The sequence below is a fragment of the Chelonia mydas genome, chromosome 27, assembly GCF_015237465.2.
Source record: "Chelonia mydas isolate rCheMyd1 chromosome 27, rCheMyd1.pri.v2, whole genome shotgun sequence".
NCBI lineage: Eukaryota > Metazoa > Chordata > Testudines > Cheloniidae > Chelonia > Chelonia mydas.
Genome location: NC_057860.1, coordinates 2,194,626 through 2,214,167, shown reverse-complemented (window position 1 = coordinate 2,214,167; position 19,542 = coordinate 2,194,626). Strand labels below are relative to the sequence as shown.

General features: G+C 55.7%; 1 protein-coding gene across 1 annotated transcript in view; it reads right to left on the bottom strand.

The window, feature by feature from the left end:
• Window positions 1-8,642: 8,642 nt before the first annotated feature.
• The window catches only part of C1QL1 (complement C1q like 1), a 63,926-nt gene continuing 53,026 nt past the window's right edge, over window positions 8,643-19,542 (bottom strand). The window contains exon 2 of the mRNA XM_037886998.2: window positions 8,643-9,857. Within this exon, the coding sequence (XP_037742926.2) occupies window positions 9,678-9,857 (180 nt within the window). The 3' untranslated portion in view covers window positions 8,643-9,677. The remainder of the gene's footprint in view (window positions 9,858-19,542) is intronic.

The following is a 19,542-nucleotide window of genomic DNA, read 5'->3' as shown; positions in this document are numbered from 1 at the left end:
CACCAGTTGTCACGGAGTGTGGGGGAGTCCAGGCCCTGCACCCCTCTTCCTGGGATTCACTGAGACTCTCAGCCAGCCAGTAAAACAGAAGGTTTATTGGACAACAGGAACACAGTCCAAAACAGAGCTTGTGGGTACACCCAGGAACCCTCAGTGAAGTCCTTCTGGGGGAGCAGGGAGCTTAGACCCCAGCCCTGGGGTTCCCTGTGTTCCTCCTCCCAGCCCCAAACTGAAACTAAACCCCCCCAGCAGGTTCCCTGCTGCAGCCTCTGTCCACATTCCTGGGCAGAGGTGTTACCTCCCCCTCCCCCTCCTGGCTCAGGTGACAGGCTCTCAGGTCTCCCGTCCCCAGGGCACATTCCCAGGTCAACACTCCCCCCTCCCTGCTGCTTCACATCGTCACACCAGGCTCCCAGGAACTCCACGGTCCCAGCTCCTCGGCAGGGATCCTGGAGACCCTGGGAGCTCTGACTCGAACTGAGGCTGGCTCCTCGATCTGCAGCAGGGAGCAAGGAGACCCACACCTGTGGAGCCGGTAGCCTGGCGGCTCTGGGGTGGGGTCCAAGGCTTTGGGGCAGGGGGCCTTCCAGACTCCAGACTGGCATGTTGGCCGCTTGGCAGGGCTGCCCTAGAGTTGCAGACCCTGGGAGCTGCTCAGATGCTGAGTGAACTGACATGCTGGCAGCAGTGCCGGGGAGCTAACTTCCTTTTAGAAACGCACTGCGGCGACGATTCTGAAACAAACATTTGGGGGGATTTTCCGATTCAGGAAGGAACAAGGAACATTTTTGTTTCAGTTCACATTAAACCGTATTTTTTTAAATTTTTGCTTAGGTCTCCATACTGTGATGGAGCCACCACGGCCTCCGTAACCACTGCCTGCCTCCACCACAGCCTCCGTGACAACCGCCTGCCTCCACCACAGCCTCCGTAACCTCTGCCTGAAACACCCACGACCTCCATAACCGCTGCCTGCCTCCACCATGGCCTCCGTAACCTCCTCCTGCCTCCACCACGACCTCCGTAACCATTGCCTGAAACACCCACAACCTCTGTAACCGCCACCTGCCATCCCCTTGGCCTCCTGCAACTGCTTCACCCTTTCACTGCGCCCTCCCATTGCAGCTGCCTGCTAGTACCATGGCTTCCCGGGGTGACTTGCTGCTCCCCTCCCTCCCAGCTGTTCTAGACCAGAGAGCAGAGGGTGGAGCGGGGCTGGACACAGCACAGCTGGGGAGAGGTGCCATGCAAAGTAGACGGCACCTGGGCCATTGTGCAGAGGGAGGGTGTGGCTGGTTCCTCATGCCCATCCCCTGAGGCGCTCCCAGATGTGTTGCAGGGTGCCCTCCTCCAGGCCAGCTGCTCTTCTAGCCTGAGCGCTCCAGGGATGCCAGTCGAAAGAAGCAGGCTGCTCATGTGCTTCCCTCCATCACCAGCTGCATGGTACCCAGGCTGGTGCATTAGGGCCACCTGCATCCAACTGCAGCTGAGGAGCTGCTCGCTCGTCCCGGAGTGCCCCTGCTCTCGGGCTGGGCCAGGGAGGGGCAGGCAGGGGGTCACACTCCTCAGCTTCCCTGCCCCAAGCCCTCCCGCGGGCAGGTGCACTGACCCTGGCCCTCCCCCGACAGCGATGCCGATGCCTGACGAGCCGCGCAGCACGCGGGAGCGGCTGTCAGGCTGGGGTAGGTGTCAGGGAGCCACTGAGCTGGAAGGAAGCGTCTGCCGGCCAAGTGCTTTGTGCTCACGTGCGGCTCGCAGCCCAGACAGCGGCAAGCGGAGAAAGTGGCACTGCCCCTGAGGCTGCCCGCAGAAGTGGGGTGACACGGGGGAGAGGCAGAAGCGTCTGGGAGCGGCCCAGGCTAAATCAAGAGCTGTCTGTGCGTCCGTCAGCCACGCTGAGAGCTCCTTCCACGGTTCTTCTCTCCCTCCTCTGGAGAGCCAGGTGGTGACCGCACCGGCGTGGGCGAGAGGTTCACGCCCCCGGCTGGACTGCTGGGGCGGCATATGCAGACCAGAGCGTGCTGCAGGCACTATGCTGCCCTGTGCTCGTACTGCCCAGGCCGGGTCCTGCGGGGGTCGGGCGCCCTCAGCTCCCCTTGGCTTTGATAGACTGGGACCTCCCTGCTGACTTGCACAGTTTGAGTCCCTGTGTTTTCAAGTGCAGCCACCTCTGGGGCGGTTTCACAGTGTACAAGGGAGGGAGAACCCCATGGTCCATGGGGCAGGGGATGCAGGACAGACGGGTTCCTGCTGGAATTTGGCCAGGACTCTGAGATGCCACACTCAGCTCGCGCAGCCAGCCTTGCCTCATGCCACTGAGATGCCAATCGGGCCAGGCTCGGTAAGGGCAGCGGGCGGGTCCCTGGGAGGAGGGGTCCTAGTACTGCTCAGCGCCTGCTCCGGGTCCGTTTGGAACCTTACCAACAAAGTGCTCCAGTTGCACGGAAGGGTGAGAAGAACAAGGGGGAGCTTCCCTGCTCCATGGGGCAGAGGAAAACGCCTGCGACCCCAGGAAATAAACCCCTGACCAGAGATGGGCCAGGCTCTGGAGCCAGACTTTCCCCCAGATCCCAGCTCTGTTACCGAGATCAGCAGGTGCTTGAACACAGGCCTTTGTCTGACGTCCCTGCTCCTTGGAAAACGGGGCAAAGGAGTCTGCCCTCTGCAGAGCACTTTGGGAGCTGTAGCCGAGAAGGGCAGTGCTTAGGAATCGTCATCATCAGTGCATTTTGCCTTTCCATAGCACCTTCTAGGGTCTTGGTGCGAGGCTCACACCCGGCGGGAAATGGAGGCCCAGAGCTGGGAAGGGCCCTGCCTGCAGCCACGCAGCGAGCCCAGCACAGAACTCAGGGCTCCAGCTCACAGCCCTGTGCGTTGGCCGGGAGAGCCTGCTTGCCTGTCAGCACAGTCCCATCATGTCCCATCAATTTCAGCTGGAGTTGGGGGCGCTCGAAGGCTCCGAACCGGGAGCTGTTCCTAGATCTGTCAGGGTTGCCGACGAGCTGTCTGTCTGTCTGTCTGCAGTTGTCACCAGGATCACAGGACTGTATCAGGCAGCCTCAGTCCAAGGCAGGTCTGTTGGGCACCTCTCCTGTTGCTCTTGCTGAAGAGTCTAGCCCAGGTGGGTTGGGAGGGTGAAGCATTGCTGGCAAGTCTGTCCCCTGCCATCTTCACCCCACCACCCTGCTTGCACCTGGCAGATTCCCACACCCCCCGGTGCTGTTCAGGGGAGCGTTTTCAGTGTCCTGGCAACGCCGGTGGAGCCAGACTGCGGTGCCAGGAGCAGGGACACTCAGCTACACCGGGTCATTTCAGTGGGGACATGGGGCCAGTGTTGCAAATCTGCCAATAGGGCTCTCCTGCGAGCCCTGGAGAAGGAACAGCTCCTGTGATGCTTCCTGCTCAGGGTGAGGCCTGGTGGCAGGGATCTCCGCCGCCCCCCCCAGGGAGGCTGTACACACCCCCTGAATTTCCACAACACCCCCCAGTGGCCAACTAGTTCTATGCAGTGTTGCCAATTTAGTCATTGGTTTGAAATTTGAAAAAGCAGATACAGCGCATGAGAAAATACTTGTACCTCAGAAAGCAGAATGGGTTTGAAAAGTCTGAACAAAGACTAGCTTCCTCACACAGCCCTTGATTTTTCTGACAATGTTGGTGCATTCGTTTTGGCGATCTCGGCCAACCTAATATTTTCAAACTATGATTTGTAAGCAAGGTCTGAGCGAGCTGTCCCCTGACAGCCAGTGATGAGGTGGGGGGCGGGGGGAGGGAAGGCTTCAGGACCAGACTGTCTGTACGTGAACACGCCTATTCTGCCTACGTATTCAGCAGACGGAGCTGTGATCAGTTCTGGCTGGTGCTGGGTTACAAATCACTTTCGTATTGAATGAAATGCTGTTATCCTTCTTGTATGAGTAAAAGGCAGAAGGGCTGGACTTAGCGTGTCCTGATTGAGGGAGTCACCCTCTGTGCTTAATTTGTGCCAGGTCTGAACCCTGGCACATCTAGGCTTGGTAATTCATAGCCTTGGGGCCTCTGGGCTTGCCACATCAGTTATAAAAGTACAAAAAGAAAAGGAGGACTTGGGGCACCTTAGAGACTAACACATTTATTTGAGCATAAGCTTTCGTGTGCTTGCATCCGATGAAGTGAGCTGTAGCTCACGAAAGCTTGTGCTCAAATAAATTTGTTAGTCTCTAAGGTGCCCCAAGTCCTTCTTTTCTTTTGCGAATACAGACTAACACGGCTGCAACTCTGAAAAAAGTACAAAAGTTGCGTGAGCCCAGGTATCTCTCTCATTACAAATGAAACACTGATCACCCTCAACCAAACTGCACTCATGAAGCTAGCGGTTTGGATGGCTGACCCCAGGGGAGAGAGAGAGGGTGGGGACAGGTGGTTTGCTTGGTGGTGTGGGCTCCGTCTAAGAGACACGGGTGCCAGTGGACCTGCTCCTCTCTCCTGTTTAAAGACAGAGCTGATTAGGCTCCACTGAGAGTTTTTTGTTTTGTTGAGTGACCGCTAGAGCTGAAACCACTGCTCATCAGGTCGAAGTGCTTAGACCTGCTGCAGGCCAGCCTGGATGGGGAAGACCCTGCCCAGCCTGCACTAGCCGGGAGGTTCTCCCACTGAGAGCTGTAATAGGAAGAGAGCCTGAGACAAAAGCCCCCTTCCCCCACTCTCCGTTATCTCACACCTGCTCCTTTCCCCCATACCCTCAGCTCCGGGCCTCACTCACCTTTTCGTTAGCGTTTTCCCCGCACCATCCCCTCCCGCCGCAGGGGCACGGCTCAGGGGGCCTGGCGCACTCCCCAGCACTGGGGCACGGTTCGGGGGGCCTGGCGCGCTCCCCGCCACTGGGGCACGGCTCGGGGGGCCTGGCGCACTCCCCAGCACTGGGGCACGGTTCGGGGGGCCTGGCGCGCTCCCCGCCACAGGGGCACGGCTCGGGGGGCCTGGCGCACTCCCCGGCACTGGGGCACGGCTCGGGGGGCCTGGCGCGCTCCCTGGCACTGGGGCACGGCTCGGGGGGCCTGGCGCGCTCCCCGCCACAGGGGCACGGCTCGGGGGCCCTGGCGCGCTCCCCGCCACTGGGGCACGGCTCGGGGGGCCTGGCGCGCTCCCCGGCACAGGGGCACGGCTCGGGGGGCCTGGCGCGCTCCCCGGCACAGGGGCACGGCTCGGGGGGCCTGGCGCGCTCCCCGGCACAGGGGCACGGCTCGGGGGCCCTGGCGCGCTCCCCGGCACAGGGGCACGGCTCGGGGGGCCTGGCGCGCTCCCCGGCACAGGGGCACGGCTCGGGGGGCCTGGCGCGCTCCCCGCCACTGGGGCACGGCTCGGGGGGCCTGGCGCGCTCCCCGCCACAGGGGCACGGCTCGGGGGCCCTGGCGCGCTCCCCGCCACTGGGGCACGGCTCGGGGGGCCTGGCGCGCTCCCTGGCACAGGGGCACGGCTCGGGGGGCCTGGCGCGCTCCCCGCCACAGGGGCACGGCTCGGGGGACCTGGTGCGCTCCCCGCCACTGGGGCACGGCTCTGGGGGCCTGGCGCGCTCCCCGCCACAGGGGCACGGCTCGGGGGACCTGGCGCGCTCCCCGCCACTGGGGCACGGCTCGGGGGGCCTGGCGCGCTCCCCGGCACGGGGGCACGGCTCGGGGGGCCTGGCGCTCTTCCCGCCACTGGGGCACGGCTCGGGGGGCCTGGCGCGCTCCCCGCCACAGGGGCACGGCTCGGGGGGCCTGGCGCGCTCTCCGCCACTGGGGCACGGCTCGGGGGGCCTGGCGCGCTCCCCGGCACAGGGGCACGGCTCGGGGGGCCTGGCGCGCTCCCCGGCACAGGGGCATGGCTCGGGGGGCCTGGCGCGCTCCCCGCCACTGGGGCACGGCTCGGGGGGCCTGGCGCGCTCCCTGGCACAGGGGCACGGCTCGGGGGGCCTGGCGCGCTCCCCGGCACAGGGGCACGGCTCGGGGGGCCTGGCGCGCTCCCCGGCACAGGGGCACGGCTCGGGGGACCTGGCGCGCTCCCCTCCACTGGGGCACGGCTCAGGGGGCCTGGCGCGCTCCCTGGCACGGGGGCACAGCTCGGGGGGCCTGGCGCGCTCCCCGGCACAGGAGCACGGCTCGGGGGGCCTGGCACACTGTCAGTACGGGCCCGGGCCCAGGAAGTGAATGATCCAACCAGCACCCCAAATTCGGTGATGACTCCTGGGCATGACCCACTTGAGGCACGTTGCGCATACGCTGAGAAGATCCTTCTTCCCTTCCCGCTCCGGCTGCTGCCTCTCCCCTCCCTTTCCATCCCCCTCCCCCCAGCTGCTCTCTCTCCCCCATCTCCCTTCCCCTCCCTCCGCTGCCTTTCCCCACCAGCTCACCCTAACATTGACGGGGTGGGGGCCAGAGCACCCTTCTGTTGCTCAGTGGGCCTGGGGAGAGGGCAGTCAGGACCCTTTCCTGGCATGTGACGCCTGCAGCAGCCTCCCCTGGGTGCCTGCCCCCGCCCCCACGTGAACACGCCCGCTTAGTGGATGGGTGGGGGTTCATTTATTAGCTTGCTTGTTTGTTTAATTCAACCCATGGAGTGATACTGGACAGAGGGAGGGAGGGAGGGTTGGACAGAAGACTGGCTGCTGGCTTGGCGGGCTTGCTGGCTAGACAGAGGGATGGATGGAGGGACGGATAGACAGAAGGGTGGCTGGCTGGAAAGAGAGATGGATAGATGGATGGCTAGAAGGATGGATGGAGGGTCGGATGGACAGAGGGCTGGCTGGCTGGATAGGGGGATGAATGGATGGAGGGACAGAGGGATGGATGGATGGATGGAGGGACAGATGGACAGAGGCGTGGCTGACTGGACAGAAGGATGGATGGACGGATGGAGGGACGGGTGGACAGAGGACTGGCTGGCTGGACAAAAGAATGGATGAAGGGACGGATGGACAGAGGACTGGCTGGCTGGACAGGATAGAGGGATGGCGGGAGGGAGGGTTGATGGATGGATGGACGGACAGACAGATGGACAGAGGGGTGGCTGGCTGTACTGATGGATGGAGAGAGGGATGGATGGACAGAAGGATGGATGGATGGAGGGATGGGCGGAAGGCTGGCTGGATGGAGGGATGGATAGACAGAGGACTGGCTGGCTGGATAGAAGGATAGAGGGCTGGAGGGCCAGAGGCCTGGCTGAATAGCTGGACAGATGGATGGACGGACAGACGGTTGCTGATCTGACCCTGGCTCTGGGCTGTGATGGAGTTTCAGAAAGGCCTTGTCTGGCAACCCCCCACTCCCGCCTGCCCGCTCCCCGCCCTGTCCCTGAGGCAGGACAGCCAAGCCGAGCCCGTGGAGAGCAGCGCGTGGAAGAAGAAACCAGACTCGGGAGAGGTCACAGCTCTTATTTACCACGGATTTGCTCTGATATTGGTAAGAAAATCAATCCCTGCCCCTGCCTGACCTCCAGCCCCAGCCCCCAGCTCTGGCGTCGGGATGGGCGTCGGGGAGGGGACTGACATGGCCGGGTCCCTCGCTCCACCTGCGATGGCTTGTGCGGAAGGGAGGCTGGTGCACCCATGGTGGCGTTGTCTCCCCCACCCCGTTCTTCGGGGGAGGGGGCTGCAGGTCCAGCTGCCCCCCACCGCTCCCCAGGAGAGGCCCCCATATAAATATACACGCATCCTGTACATATGTACATGCTGGCTGGGGAGCCCGTGCCCCTCAGGGGGACTGTCACACTGGGGAAGGTCTGGGGGGACCCAGCAGCCAAGCCAGCGGGAGGGGATGAGCGGCTGACTGCCCAGGAACAGCTGCCCGCCCCCCCCCGCTGGAGCCAGCCCTCACCCTGTGCCCTCCTGGGGCCCAGCTGGGATCTGCCTGCTCCCAGGGCAAAGACAGAACCAGGGAGCAGCAGGGATCTGAGCCCCCCACAGCCCCCCAGTTCTCACCATTGCAGGAGGGACAACAGCCATGGAAGCAGGAGGCAAGGTATTGGTGTCAAGTGTGGGGGAGGGCACGAGTGTGGGGGAAGGGCACGAGTGTTGAGTGAAGGGGAGAGGGCACAGGCGCCGAGTGGGGGGGGGGGGGAGGGAGGGCACTGGCGCCAAGTGGGGGAGGGGAGGGCATGGGCATTGAGTGGGGGAGGACATGGTCACCGAGTGGGGGGAGAGAGGGCATGGGCGCTGAGTGATGGGGGAGGGGAGGGCATGGCCACCAAGTTGGGGGAGAGAAGGTATGTGAGCCGAGTAGGGTGGGCGGGGGAGGGCATGGGTGCCGAGTGATGGGGGAGGGGAGGGCATGGGCACCAAGTTGGGGGAGAGAAGGCATGTGAGCCGAGTAGGGTGGGCGGGGGAGGGCACGGGTGCCGAGTGATGGGGGAGGGGAGGGCATAGGCACCAAGTTGGGGGAGAGAAGGTATGTGAGCCGAGTAGGGTGGGCGGGGGAGGGCACGGGTGCCGAGTGATGGGGGAGGGGAGGGCATGGGCACCAAGTTGGGGGAGAGAAGGCATGTGAGCCGAGTAGGGTGGGCGGGGGAGGGCACGGGTGCCGAGTGATGGGGGTGGGGAGGGCATGGGCACCAAGTTGGGGGAGAGAGGGCATGTGAGCTGAGTAGGGTGGGCGGGGGAGGGCATGGGCGCTGAGTGATGGGGGAGGGGAGGGCATGGGCACCAAGTTGGGGGAGAGAGGGCATGTGAGCCGAGTAGGGTGGGGGGGGAGGGGAGGGCACGGGCGCCAAGTGGGCTTAATACCCAATTTGCAGTGAGGGCTGTAAGGGATCGGGCTGGTGACAGGACAGGTTATATTACGGTGGATCATTCCCCCCACTCCCGCCCCCTACTGGCCTTTCCCCAGCACCTTCCCCCAGAATGGGTGTAAGCCGCGGGAGCTGTGGTGATGGGCTGTGCGCACTTGGAGCTCACGGGGGCTATGTGCCTCTTGGGGACGCCATGGGGGGCCCATGTGGAACAGGCCTTGCAGGGGGGCTCGGTAGCTGCCGGGGAGAGGGGTGGAACGGGGCATGCGGGGGGCTGTGTGGCTGTCAGTCGTGCAAGGGGCTTATTGGAGGCCGCATGGCTGTCAGGGGGTGGGATAGGGCTCTTGGGCCATGTGGCCGTCGGGGGATGGGACGGAGCTCATGGGGTGCCATGTGGCCATCGGGGGGAGCTTGTGGGCACTGCGTAGCTATTGGGGGGTGGGCTGGGGCTAATGAGAAGCTGCATGGCCATCGGGGGGGGTGAGATGGGGCTTGTGGGGGGCCACATGGTCATTGGGGGATGGGATGGGGCTCACTGGGGCCACGTGGTAGTAGGGATGGAACGGAGCTTGTGAGGGGCCGCGTGCCCATCGTGGGGTGAGACAGGGCTCACGAGGGGTCATATGACCGTCTGGGGGTGAGACAAGTCTCATGGGGGGCTGCGTGGCTGTTGGGGGGTGAGACGGGACTCACGGGGGGCCACGTGGCTGTCGGGGGTGAGACGGGGCTCACGGGGGCTGCGTAGCTGTTGGGGGGAGGAGAGAAGTGAAGGGAAAGGGGCAGATGTCAGGGTCTCGCTGTCGGCAGCCGGATGCCCTCCTCGGCGCTCCGTGTGGCAGGGAGGCCGGGGCCAGACCCCCGGGCCAGGCTCTAGGGATGGGCCCCGCCCCGGGGAGCCTTCCCAGTCTGCTTGGCGAGGGCGAGCGGGCAGCAGCTCAGTCCGAGTAGATGATGAAACCGGAGAACGTGCTGTATTTGTTGTTGTTCCCCCCGTGCGCCTTGCCGCCGTCCAGTTTGATGAAGACCTCGTCGCCGGGGTCCAGGTGCAGGATGACGCTGTTGCTGGCATAGTCGTAGTTCTGGTCCGCGTCCTGCGCAATCGCACTGGCCCGCACCTGCGGGAGGAGAGAGAGCGCGGTCATCTGTCGCCCCACGGCCAGCCCCCATCCCGGCTCACTGCACCAATCACCAGGGCTGTTCGGGGCCCAGACCCCATGCCTTGCTGCCTCCCTGACCAGGAGCCAGAGGCCAGGCCCCTTCCTGCCCAGTGCAGTGTCCCCTAGTCCTGCACTGCCTGGGCCAGCCCCCCTCACTCTTCTCCTGCAAGGCTGTGACGGGGTCGACATCATGGGGAGGCTAACAGGAGCCCGGTGGCTGGAAACCTGTGGCCAGCGCAGGGCTCAGGAAGTAGTGGAGCTGGAGAACTGGCGACCATGGGAACCGCTTCCTGGGGGTGGGCATGGATTCTCCACTACCGACAATGTGCAACTCAAGACTGGATGTTTTTCTAAGAGATCTGCTCTAGGGGTTATGGCCTGGGTCCTACAGAAGGTCAGCTTGGATGATCTGGCCTTGGAATCTATGAAACCGGCAAGGGGAGGGAAAGAAAGAAAGAAAGAAAGAAAGAAAGAAAGAAAGAAAGAAAGAAAGAAAGAAAGAAGAAGCAGCTGGAGCAGAGCGAGCAAAGGCGAGGAGAGAAAAGGCAGGATGGGGAAAGGGAAGAGGTAAAGAAGAAAGGAAAGGACTCCTTCGAAGAGCAGGCGAAGGATCAGTGCTGGGCAAGGCTAGGCAGCAAGGGAAGGGGCAGGTTATAAATTGGGAGGGAGGCACGGTGAAGGCAGACGTTTCTGGAGGTGCCATGGCTCTGAGTGCAGCATGACCCTGGCGCAGACAGGAGCTGCATCATGAGGTCTCTGCTGAGAGTGCAGGGACACGCCTAGCACCCGGCAGAGAGCCTGTTCTGAGTCCATGGAGCAAGGCTGCCAGCGCAGGAGGGGTACAAGGGCATCCCCTCCCCTGCCCAGAGCCCAGCTTCCCGAGGGGGAGGGAAGTTAAGGGGAACCCTTCTATCTGAGAGTTTTATACGGCTGCCCATCACCATAGTATCTAGGTACCTTGTACATAAAATCAATAGCATAGCAAAGCCCCTAGTGGCATGTCGGGCAGCCACTTTCTGTGCTAAGCTCTGCTTGTGGGAGGGGCTGGGGGCTCGTGGGGTGGACGCGATTAACGTCCCTTTTCACTTGTTGATGGTGTTTCTGTTTCGAGCGGGGCTGGTTGGGGTGCTCTGGGGCGTCGAAGCTGCGAGTGTCAGTCAGGCGGCGGGAAGGCTTTCGGCGAGACAGGCCTGGCCGGAGAGCTCGCAGCTAGGCTGCTCGGGTGATTGTTCCAGGAACTCCTAGGGGGCTCAGCCAAGAGCAGGGCCTGGCACATAGCCTCGCCTAGAGACAGTCCCTGCCCCACACAGCCTGCAGGCTAATGCCGGCAAGCCAGGCCCAGGATGGACCATCAGCCCCTGTGATGGATGGAGACTGAGCCACATTTCCCTGTTGGCTACCAACTGTTTGAAAGTCTGGCCCCTCAGGAGCTGCCCCAGGTCCCAGGGCGAGTCTGTAGCAGAGCAGAAAATTGAACCTAGATTTTCCAAGTCCCAGTCTGGGGCACGACAGTTTTGGTCTCAGAAAAGTTCCACGTAGAACTACCATCTATTCCCAGGCGAAGAGCCCACCAGGAAGGCTGAGACTGTATCCCTTGAACACGAGGTTAATACCATGTGAGAAACATGGGCAGCTGCCGTGGCTCATTGATAAATAAAAACCTTTGTGCTACAGCTTGGCCCTAATAGCCTCGGGCCCTAGTTCTCATAGCTCCTTACAGCTTAACACTTCGGGGGGCATTTCTAGGAGTGCACCAAAATAAAAGTGAGGATAATTTTCAGGAATTAAAAAACCCAGCAGCACTGGAGACCAGCAGGGGCCCAACTAACATGGCAGCCTGAAGTCTGAGCTCTGAGGGGATAGCAACGTAATCTGCTTCCATCGACCTCATGGGTGGCAGGTGAACCCCGCCTTTGGGGAGGCTAGCCCAATGGCCTTGCCCCTTCCACCTGGGGCCCTGCCCCCCGTATGCTGGAGCCCCAAGGCCCCCTCCCGTGACCAGAGGCGCCTGGAGACTCCCCCTCCATGGCTGGAGGAGCCCCAGCCTGCCCACCCCAGCCATGCTGGCTGGCCCTCCCAAGCGCCGGCCTGGCCCCTGGGCCACCCTGGGCCTCTGGCCTGATACCACCACCCCCAGGCCGGCCTGGCCCGAGTGCCACCCCATGCCGCCAGCAGGCCCTAACTCCAGGCTTCTGGCTGAAGCTGAGCACCCCCCACCAGTTTAAGGGTAGACGGGGAAGGAGGGCAGGGCCTCGGGGCAGAGATTGGGCGGGTCCACGGCCTGCGTCAGGGGAGGCTTAGTCTTCGATACCCACCACCCGTGATCAACCCCTCTGAAACCTCCCCCAAAACCCGAGCACAGAATTGCAGAGTCTCCAAAAAATCGGAAAATTTAAAAGGATCCTTCACTCAGATGAGTGTTTTCAGCTCGCAGTGAGGAGAGGAGAGAGATCTCTCAGATGCCAAGTGAACATATGGCAGGCAAATCAGGCAGAAATGCCAGGGCTGCAGAAGCCCAAATGGCTACCAAAGGCTAGCAGACAGTGGGGAGTGATGTCGGAGTTTATGGCCACGAGAGAGGATCTGACAACCACGCAGTAACGAAGGAAGTTACGGACTTGGAAGAGTGCGTCACTGAGCCTGTAGAGAATGGCCTAAGAGAAGCAAGTGAGAGAGAGCCACATGGCACTCATGGAGCAGAGAGCGAGGGGTGCAGCTTAAACTGGATGATCTAGAAAACAGAGTGAGAAGGAACAGATACTCTGAAAGAAAAGGAGGACTTGTGGCACCTTAGAGACTAACCAATTTATTTGAGCATAAGCTTTCGTGAGCTACAGCTCACTTCATCGGATGCATACTGTGGAAAGTATAGAAGATCTTTTATACACAGAAAGCATGAAAAAATACCTCCCCCCACCCCACTCAAAGAAATGTCTGTATACTAATGCAAGAAGTATGGGGAATAAGCAGGAAGAACTCGAAATGCTAGTAAATAAATACAACTATGACAGTGTGGGGGTAATGCAGGGATAGCTCGGTGGTTTGAGCATTGGTCTGCTAAACCCAGGGTTGTGAGCTCAATCCTTGAGGGGGCCATTTAGGGCTAGAAGTGATCAGACATCTAACATAGTGAATGCCAGTGAAAATGAGGTAGGATCAGATGCTAAAATAGGGAAAGAACAAGTTAAAAATGACTTAGACATGTTAGCTGTTGTTAAGTCACCAGGGCCTGATGAAATCCATTCTAGAAGAATACTCAAGGAGATGTCTGAACCATTAGTGTTTATTTTTGAAAAGTCATGGAAGATGGGAGAGATTCCAGAGGACTAGAAAGGGCAAATCTAGTGCCAATCTATAAGAAGAGAAATAAGGACAACCCAGGGAATTACAGACTAGTCAGCTTGACTTCTGTACCCGGAAAGATACTGGAGCAAATAATGAAGCAATCCATTTGTAAACACCTAGAAGAAAATAAGGTGATAAATAACAGTCAGCATGGATTTGTCAAGAACAAATTGTGTCAAACCAACCTAATAGCTTTCTTTGACAAGGTAACAAACCTTGTGGATGGGGGGAAGCAGTAGATATGGTATATCTTGACTTTAGTAACACTTTTGAGATGGAGCTACTGTAAGGTTTGTGCATAACTGGTTGGGAAACTGTTCCCAGAGAGTAGTTATCCGTGGCTCACAGTTAAGCTGGAAGGACATAATGAGTGGGGTCCTGCAGGGATCAATTCTGAGTTCAGTTCTGTTCAATATCTTCATCAATGATTTAGATAATGGCATAGAGAGTACACTTATAAAGTTTGCGGATGATACCAAGATGGGAGGGGTTGCAAGTGCTTTGGACGACAGGATTAAAATTAAAAATGAGCTGGACAAACTGGAGAAATGGTCTGAAGTAAATAGGATGAAATTCAATAAGGGCAAATGCAAAGTACTCCACTTAGGAAGGAACAATCAGTTGCACAAAATGGGAAATGACGGCCTAGGAAGGGGTACTGCGGAAAGGGATCTGGGGGTCATAGTGGATCACAAGCTAAATATGAGTCAACAGTGTAATGCTGTTCCAAAAAAAGCAAACATCATTCTGGGATGTATTGGCAGGAGTGTTGTAAGCAAGACTCGAGAAGTAATTCTTCCACTCTACTCTGTGCTGATTAGGCCTTAACTGGAGTATTGTGTCCAGTTCTACGTGCCACATTTCAGGAAAGATGTGGACAAATTGGAGAAAGTCCAAAGAAGAGCAACAAAAATGATTAAAGGTCTAGAAAACATGGCCTATGAGGGAAGACTGGAAAAAATTGGGTTTGTTTAGTCTGGAGAAGATAAGACTGAGAGGGGACATGATAACAGTTTTCAAGAACATAAAAGGTTGTTACAAGGAGGAGGGAGAAAAATTGTTCTTAACCTCTGAGGACAGGACAAGAAGCAATGGGCTTAAATTGCAGCAAGGGAAGTTTAGGTTGGACATTAGGAAAAGCTTCCGAACTGTCAGGGTTGTTAAGCACTGGAATAAATTGCCTCGGTGTCACATAGGTGATGTGTAGGGGGGGCATGTGGGGTCAAGTGCCCCCCAGATTTCTGCTTGGCCTGCCGGGGTCGGGGAGGAAGAGGGGCTCTGTCCTTCTCCCATTGTGCCTGCCCCCTGGTGGGGAGTGGAAGGGGAGGGACCACTCAGGGTCACTGCTCTGCAGCATGGGGGCTTCCTGAGAGAGACTGGCTGGGGCAGTGGCCCACCCCGTCCCCTCTCCTCCACGCCTGGTATCGGGCGGCCTGAGTCATCTATGCCCAGGGAGGTTGTGGAATCTCTGTCACTGGAGATTTTTAAGAGCAGGTTAGACAAACACCTGCCAGGGATGGTCTAGATAATACTTTGTCGTGCCATGAGTGCAGGGGACTGGACTAGATGACCTCTCCAGGTCCCTTCAAGTCCTACGATTCTACAATTCTATATCTGGAAGTATCAGGCTTGCCAAAGATAAACAAAATTGATAAAGAAACTTTAGGTAAAGAAATAGCTGAAGAAGAAATCTTAAAGGCAATCACAAGTATGAAAAGTGGTAAAACTCCAGGATCTGACAGCATTCCAGCTGAATATTACGAAGTATTTAAGGAAGTATTTGGGAGTCCTTTGAGATGTACCTTCAGTGCCATTTTTTTAGGGGAGGAACTTCCACAGCCTATGACAGAAACTACTGTTGTTGTTCTCCCTAACGTTGGAAATGACCCTGGAGTCATAGGTTACAGGCCAGAGGGACCATTTGTTGATCATCTAGTCTGACTGCCTGTATAGTGCAATTTACCTTATTTAGCTCTGATAGGCCCATATCACTTCTGAATCTTAGCATAAAGATTTTAGCAAAAATACTAGCTAGCCAATTGCAGTCCATGTTCTCTGTTTATATAAACTCAGATCAGACCAGATTCATTAAGGACAGACAAAAATCAGACAGTACTTGGATTCATCCATAATGCCAGCTCAAAAAACCATCCATTTCTTTTGATATCGCTTGATGCACGGAAAGCTTTTGAAACCAAATGTGGAACTTTCTGTTTCAAGTCCTGTCCTATACAGCCATTGGCCCCAGTTCTATACCTGGATAACTGCTCCTTACACCAGGCCAAAAGCAGCTGTGCGAGGTGGAATCACACAGTGGGACAAGGCAGGGTTGTCTATTGTCTCCTTTGCTTTTTGCACTGGCCATGCAGCATTTTGCACTGAGGATAAGGAACAATGAATCCACCACAGGAATAAAACTTGCAGAGACCATGATCAAAATGAACATTTTGTTCTATCTTTCTTGATTTAAAATCTTTTGTAACCATCCCAGATAAAATCCTAGCAGGAATACAGAGAATGTTCTTAGAATTCATATGGAATAAGAAAAGACCAAGAATGAGTGTAGATACTGTGACAATGTTCCTCCTCTGCCTTGGTGGGTCCTGTGCTTATTGGAGGATTTGCTTGCCTCAGAGGTTCATGGCAGCCCTCAGTTTGGCCACTTTCGTGGCTCAAATCTGCCGTTCACTCTGTTAGCCTCATCACTGGCTAGCATGGGGAAAAGGAAGAAGAAAAATCCCTGCAGTCTCTGCTGATCCAACTAGTGGATCGGGGAACAGGCCAGAGACCTTCCCCTCTGGTGGAACCCACAGTCCAGTTCAACTCCTCCGGTATCAAGTAGGGAGTTGGGGGGATGGAGGGATGGGGGAACCCAGGCCCGCCCTCTACTCTGGGTTCCAGCCCAGGGCCCTGTGGATTGCAGCTGTCTATAGTGGCTCCTGGAACAGCTGTGTGACAGCTACAACTCCCTGGGCGACTTCCCCATGGCCTCCTCCCAACACCTTCTTTATTCTCACCACAGGACCTTCCTCCTGATGTCTGATAATACTTGTACTTCTCAGTTTCCCAGTAGTACACATTCTCACTCTCAGCTTCTTGCGCCTCTTGCTCCCAGCTCCTTGCACGCACACCACAAACTGAAGTGAGCTACGTTTTAAATCCAGGTGCCCTGATTAGCCTGCCTGTCTTAATTGATTCTAGAAAGTTCCTGATTGTTCTGGAACCTTCCCTGTTACCTTACCCAGGGAAAAGGGACCTACTTAACTTGGGGTTAATATATCTGCCTTCTATCAGTCTCCTGTATTGAGGAGCAGTGGGCGCTGTCCAGGGTTCTCTGCTCGGTGTCCCCGTCTGGTTCCCTTTGTTTGACCCTTTGACCAAACTCCTGTCCCTGTTATTTCATTAGTTGTCCCCCATACTCATTTGGTTTCCAGGTCCTGTGATCCCCCTCTTAGGCTGGGGGCGGGATCCTTTAGCAGTCCTTTCAGACGTTCTTGTCAACTGCTGGAAATGGCCCACCTTGATTATTTCTCTCCTGCTGGTAATAGCTCACCTTACCTGATCACTCTCGTTACAGTGTGTATGATAACACCCATTGTTTCATGTTCTCTATGAATATAAATCTCCCCACTGTATTTTCCACTGAATGCATCCGAAGAAGTGAGCTGTAGCTCACGAAAGCTTATGCTCAGATAAATTTGTTAGTCTCTAAGGTGCCACAAGTCCTCCTTTTCTTTTTGCGGATACAGACTAACATGGCAGCTACTCTGAAACAAGAGGAAATGAAGAATTAATCTCTCATATGCGAGTAGCTGCTCAGCTACTGAGAGCCTCCCTTGGAAAAAATAAAATAGCTCAACCACAATGATTCAAATAATACGGGAGGTGGGTGATGTGGAAAAATTAATGCACCAATTATGTTCCCAGCAAACAGACAGAGAACAGATAGAAAAGGAGGACTTGTGGCACCTTAGAGACTAACAAATTTATTTGAGCATAAGCTTTTGTGAGCTACAGCTCACTTCATCGGATGCATTCAGTGGCATAAATAAATAATAAATAATAAATAAATTTGTTAGTCTCTAAGGTGCCACAAGTCCTCCTTTTCTTTTGCGAATACAGACTAACACGGCTGCTGCTCTGAAAAGAGAACAGATAGATAGTTAGAGATTTGATTGCATTCATGCTTTCAAAGAACCCAGCACACCTGTCCACATTTTTTAAGTATTAACATTTGATAGACATGCCTGGTTTGCTAAAAGATGTGTAATCAGCGATATCAATCAATTTAATAAAACCACCAGAAACAACATGTAATGGCAACATAAAGATGCTCACTCTCTAAGACGGTAACACCCTGTTAACCAGAGAGCTCCAGGGAGAATATTGCTGTGCATTGTTTCGCTGAACAAAAGCTCACTGTTGTAAAAGACTTAAGGGTGGCAATTCTGCAACAGAAAAGCTCCAAAAACAAACTCCAGCCAGAAACTGCTGAGCTTGAATTAACATGCAAACTAGATCCCATTAATTTGGGTTTGAATAGAGACTGGGAGTGGCTGGCTCATTACACATATTGAATCTATTTCCCTAAGTTAAGTATCCTCACACCTTCTTATCAACTGTCTAAATGGGCCATCTTGATTATCACTACAAAAGTTTTTTCTCCTGCTGATAATAGGTCATCTTAACTAATTAGCCTCTTACAGTTTGTATGGCAACTTCCACCTTCTCTGTATGCATATATATATCTTCTTACTATATGGTCCATTCTATGCATCCGTGGCTGTAGCTCACGAAAGCTTATGCTCTAATAAATTTGTTAGTCTCTAAGGTGCCACAAGTACTCCTTTTCTTTTTGCGAATACAGACTAACACGACTGCTGCTCTGAAACCTGTTGTAATTATTATGTTTTGTCTCTGGTATTTCATGGCTGGATTTTTAAACCTATTTAAACTTCCTATATAAAGACATAGTTTAAAAAAAACAACCCAGCACTGTTCCCACAGTCTAGTGCTTCGAGGAGACCTCCTCCAATTACCCTTGGAACAATTCTCTGTTGGACATGAGAGATTGTTTGCAGACAGGAGACTGTATTTATTTAATGACAGGTTTCAGAGTAGCAGTCGTGTTAGTCTGTATTCACAAAAAGAAAATGAGTACTCGTGGCACCTTAGAGGCTAACAAATTTATTTGAGCCTAAGCTTTTGTGAGCTACAGCTCACTTCATCGGATGCATTCAGTGGAAAATACAGTGGGGAGATTTATATACACAGAGAACATGAAACAATGGGTGTTACCAAACACACTTAAGGTGAGCTATTACCAGCAAGGGGGGGGGGGGGAACCTTTTGTAGTGATAATCAAGGTGGGCCATTTCCAGCAGTTGACAAGAACATCTGAGGAACAGTGGGGGATGGGCGGGGGGGAATAAATATGGGGAAATAGTTTTACTTTGTGTAATGACCCATCTACTCCCAGTCTCTATTCAAGCCTAAGTTATTTGTATCCAGTTTGCAAATTAATTCCAATTCAGCAGTCTCTCCTTGGAGTCTGTTTCTGAAGTTTTTTTGTTGAAGAATTTCAACTTTTAGGTCTGTAATCGAGTGACCAAAGAGACCGAAGTGTTCTCCAACTGGTTTTTGAATGTTATAATTCTTGATGTCTGATTTGCGTCCATTTATTCTTTTACGTAGAGACTGTCCAGTCTGCCCAATGCACATGGCAGAGGGGCATTGCTGGCACATGATGGCATATATCACATTGTTAGATGTGCAGGTGGACGAGCCTCTGATAGTGTGGCTGATGTGATTAGGCCCTGTGATGGTGTCCCCTGAATAGATATGTGGACACAGTTGGCAACGGGCTTTGTTGCAAGGATAGGTTCCTGGGTTAGTGGTTCTGTTGTGTGTTTGCTGGTGAGTATTTACTTCAGGTTGGGGGGCTCTCTGTAGGCGAGGACTGGTCTGTCTCCCAAGATCTGTGAGAGTGATGGGCCGTCCTTCAGGATAGATTGTAGATCCTTGATGATGCGTTGGAGAGGTTTTAGTTGGGGGCTGAAGGTGACGGCTAGTGGCGTTCTGTTATTTTCTTTGTTGGGCCTGTCCTGTAGTAGGTGACTTCTGGGTACTCTTCTGGCTCTGTCAATCTGTTTTTTCTCTTCAGCAGGTGGGTATTGTAGTTGTAAGAATGCTTGATCGAGATCTTGTAGGTGTTTATCTCTGTCTGAGGGGTTGGAGCAAATGCAGAGACTGTTGAATTGGAATTAATTTGCAAACTGGATACAATTAACTTAGGCTT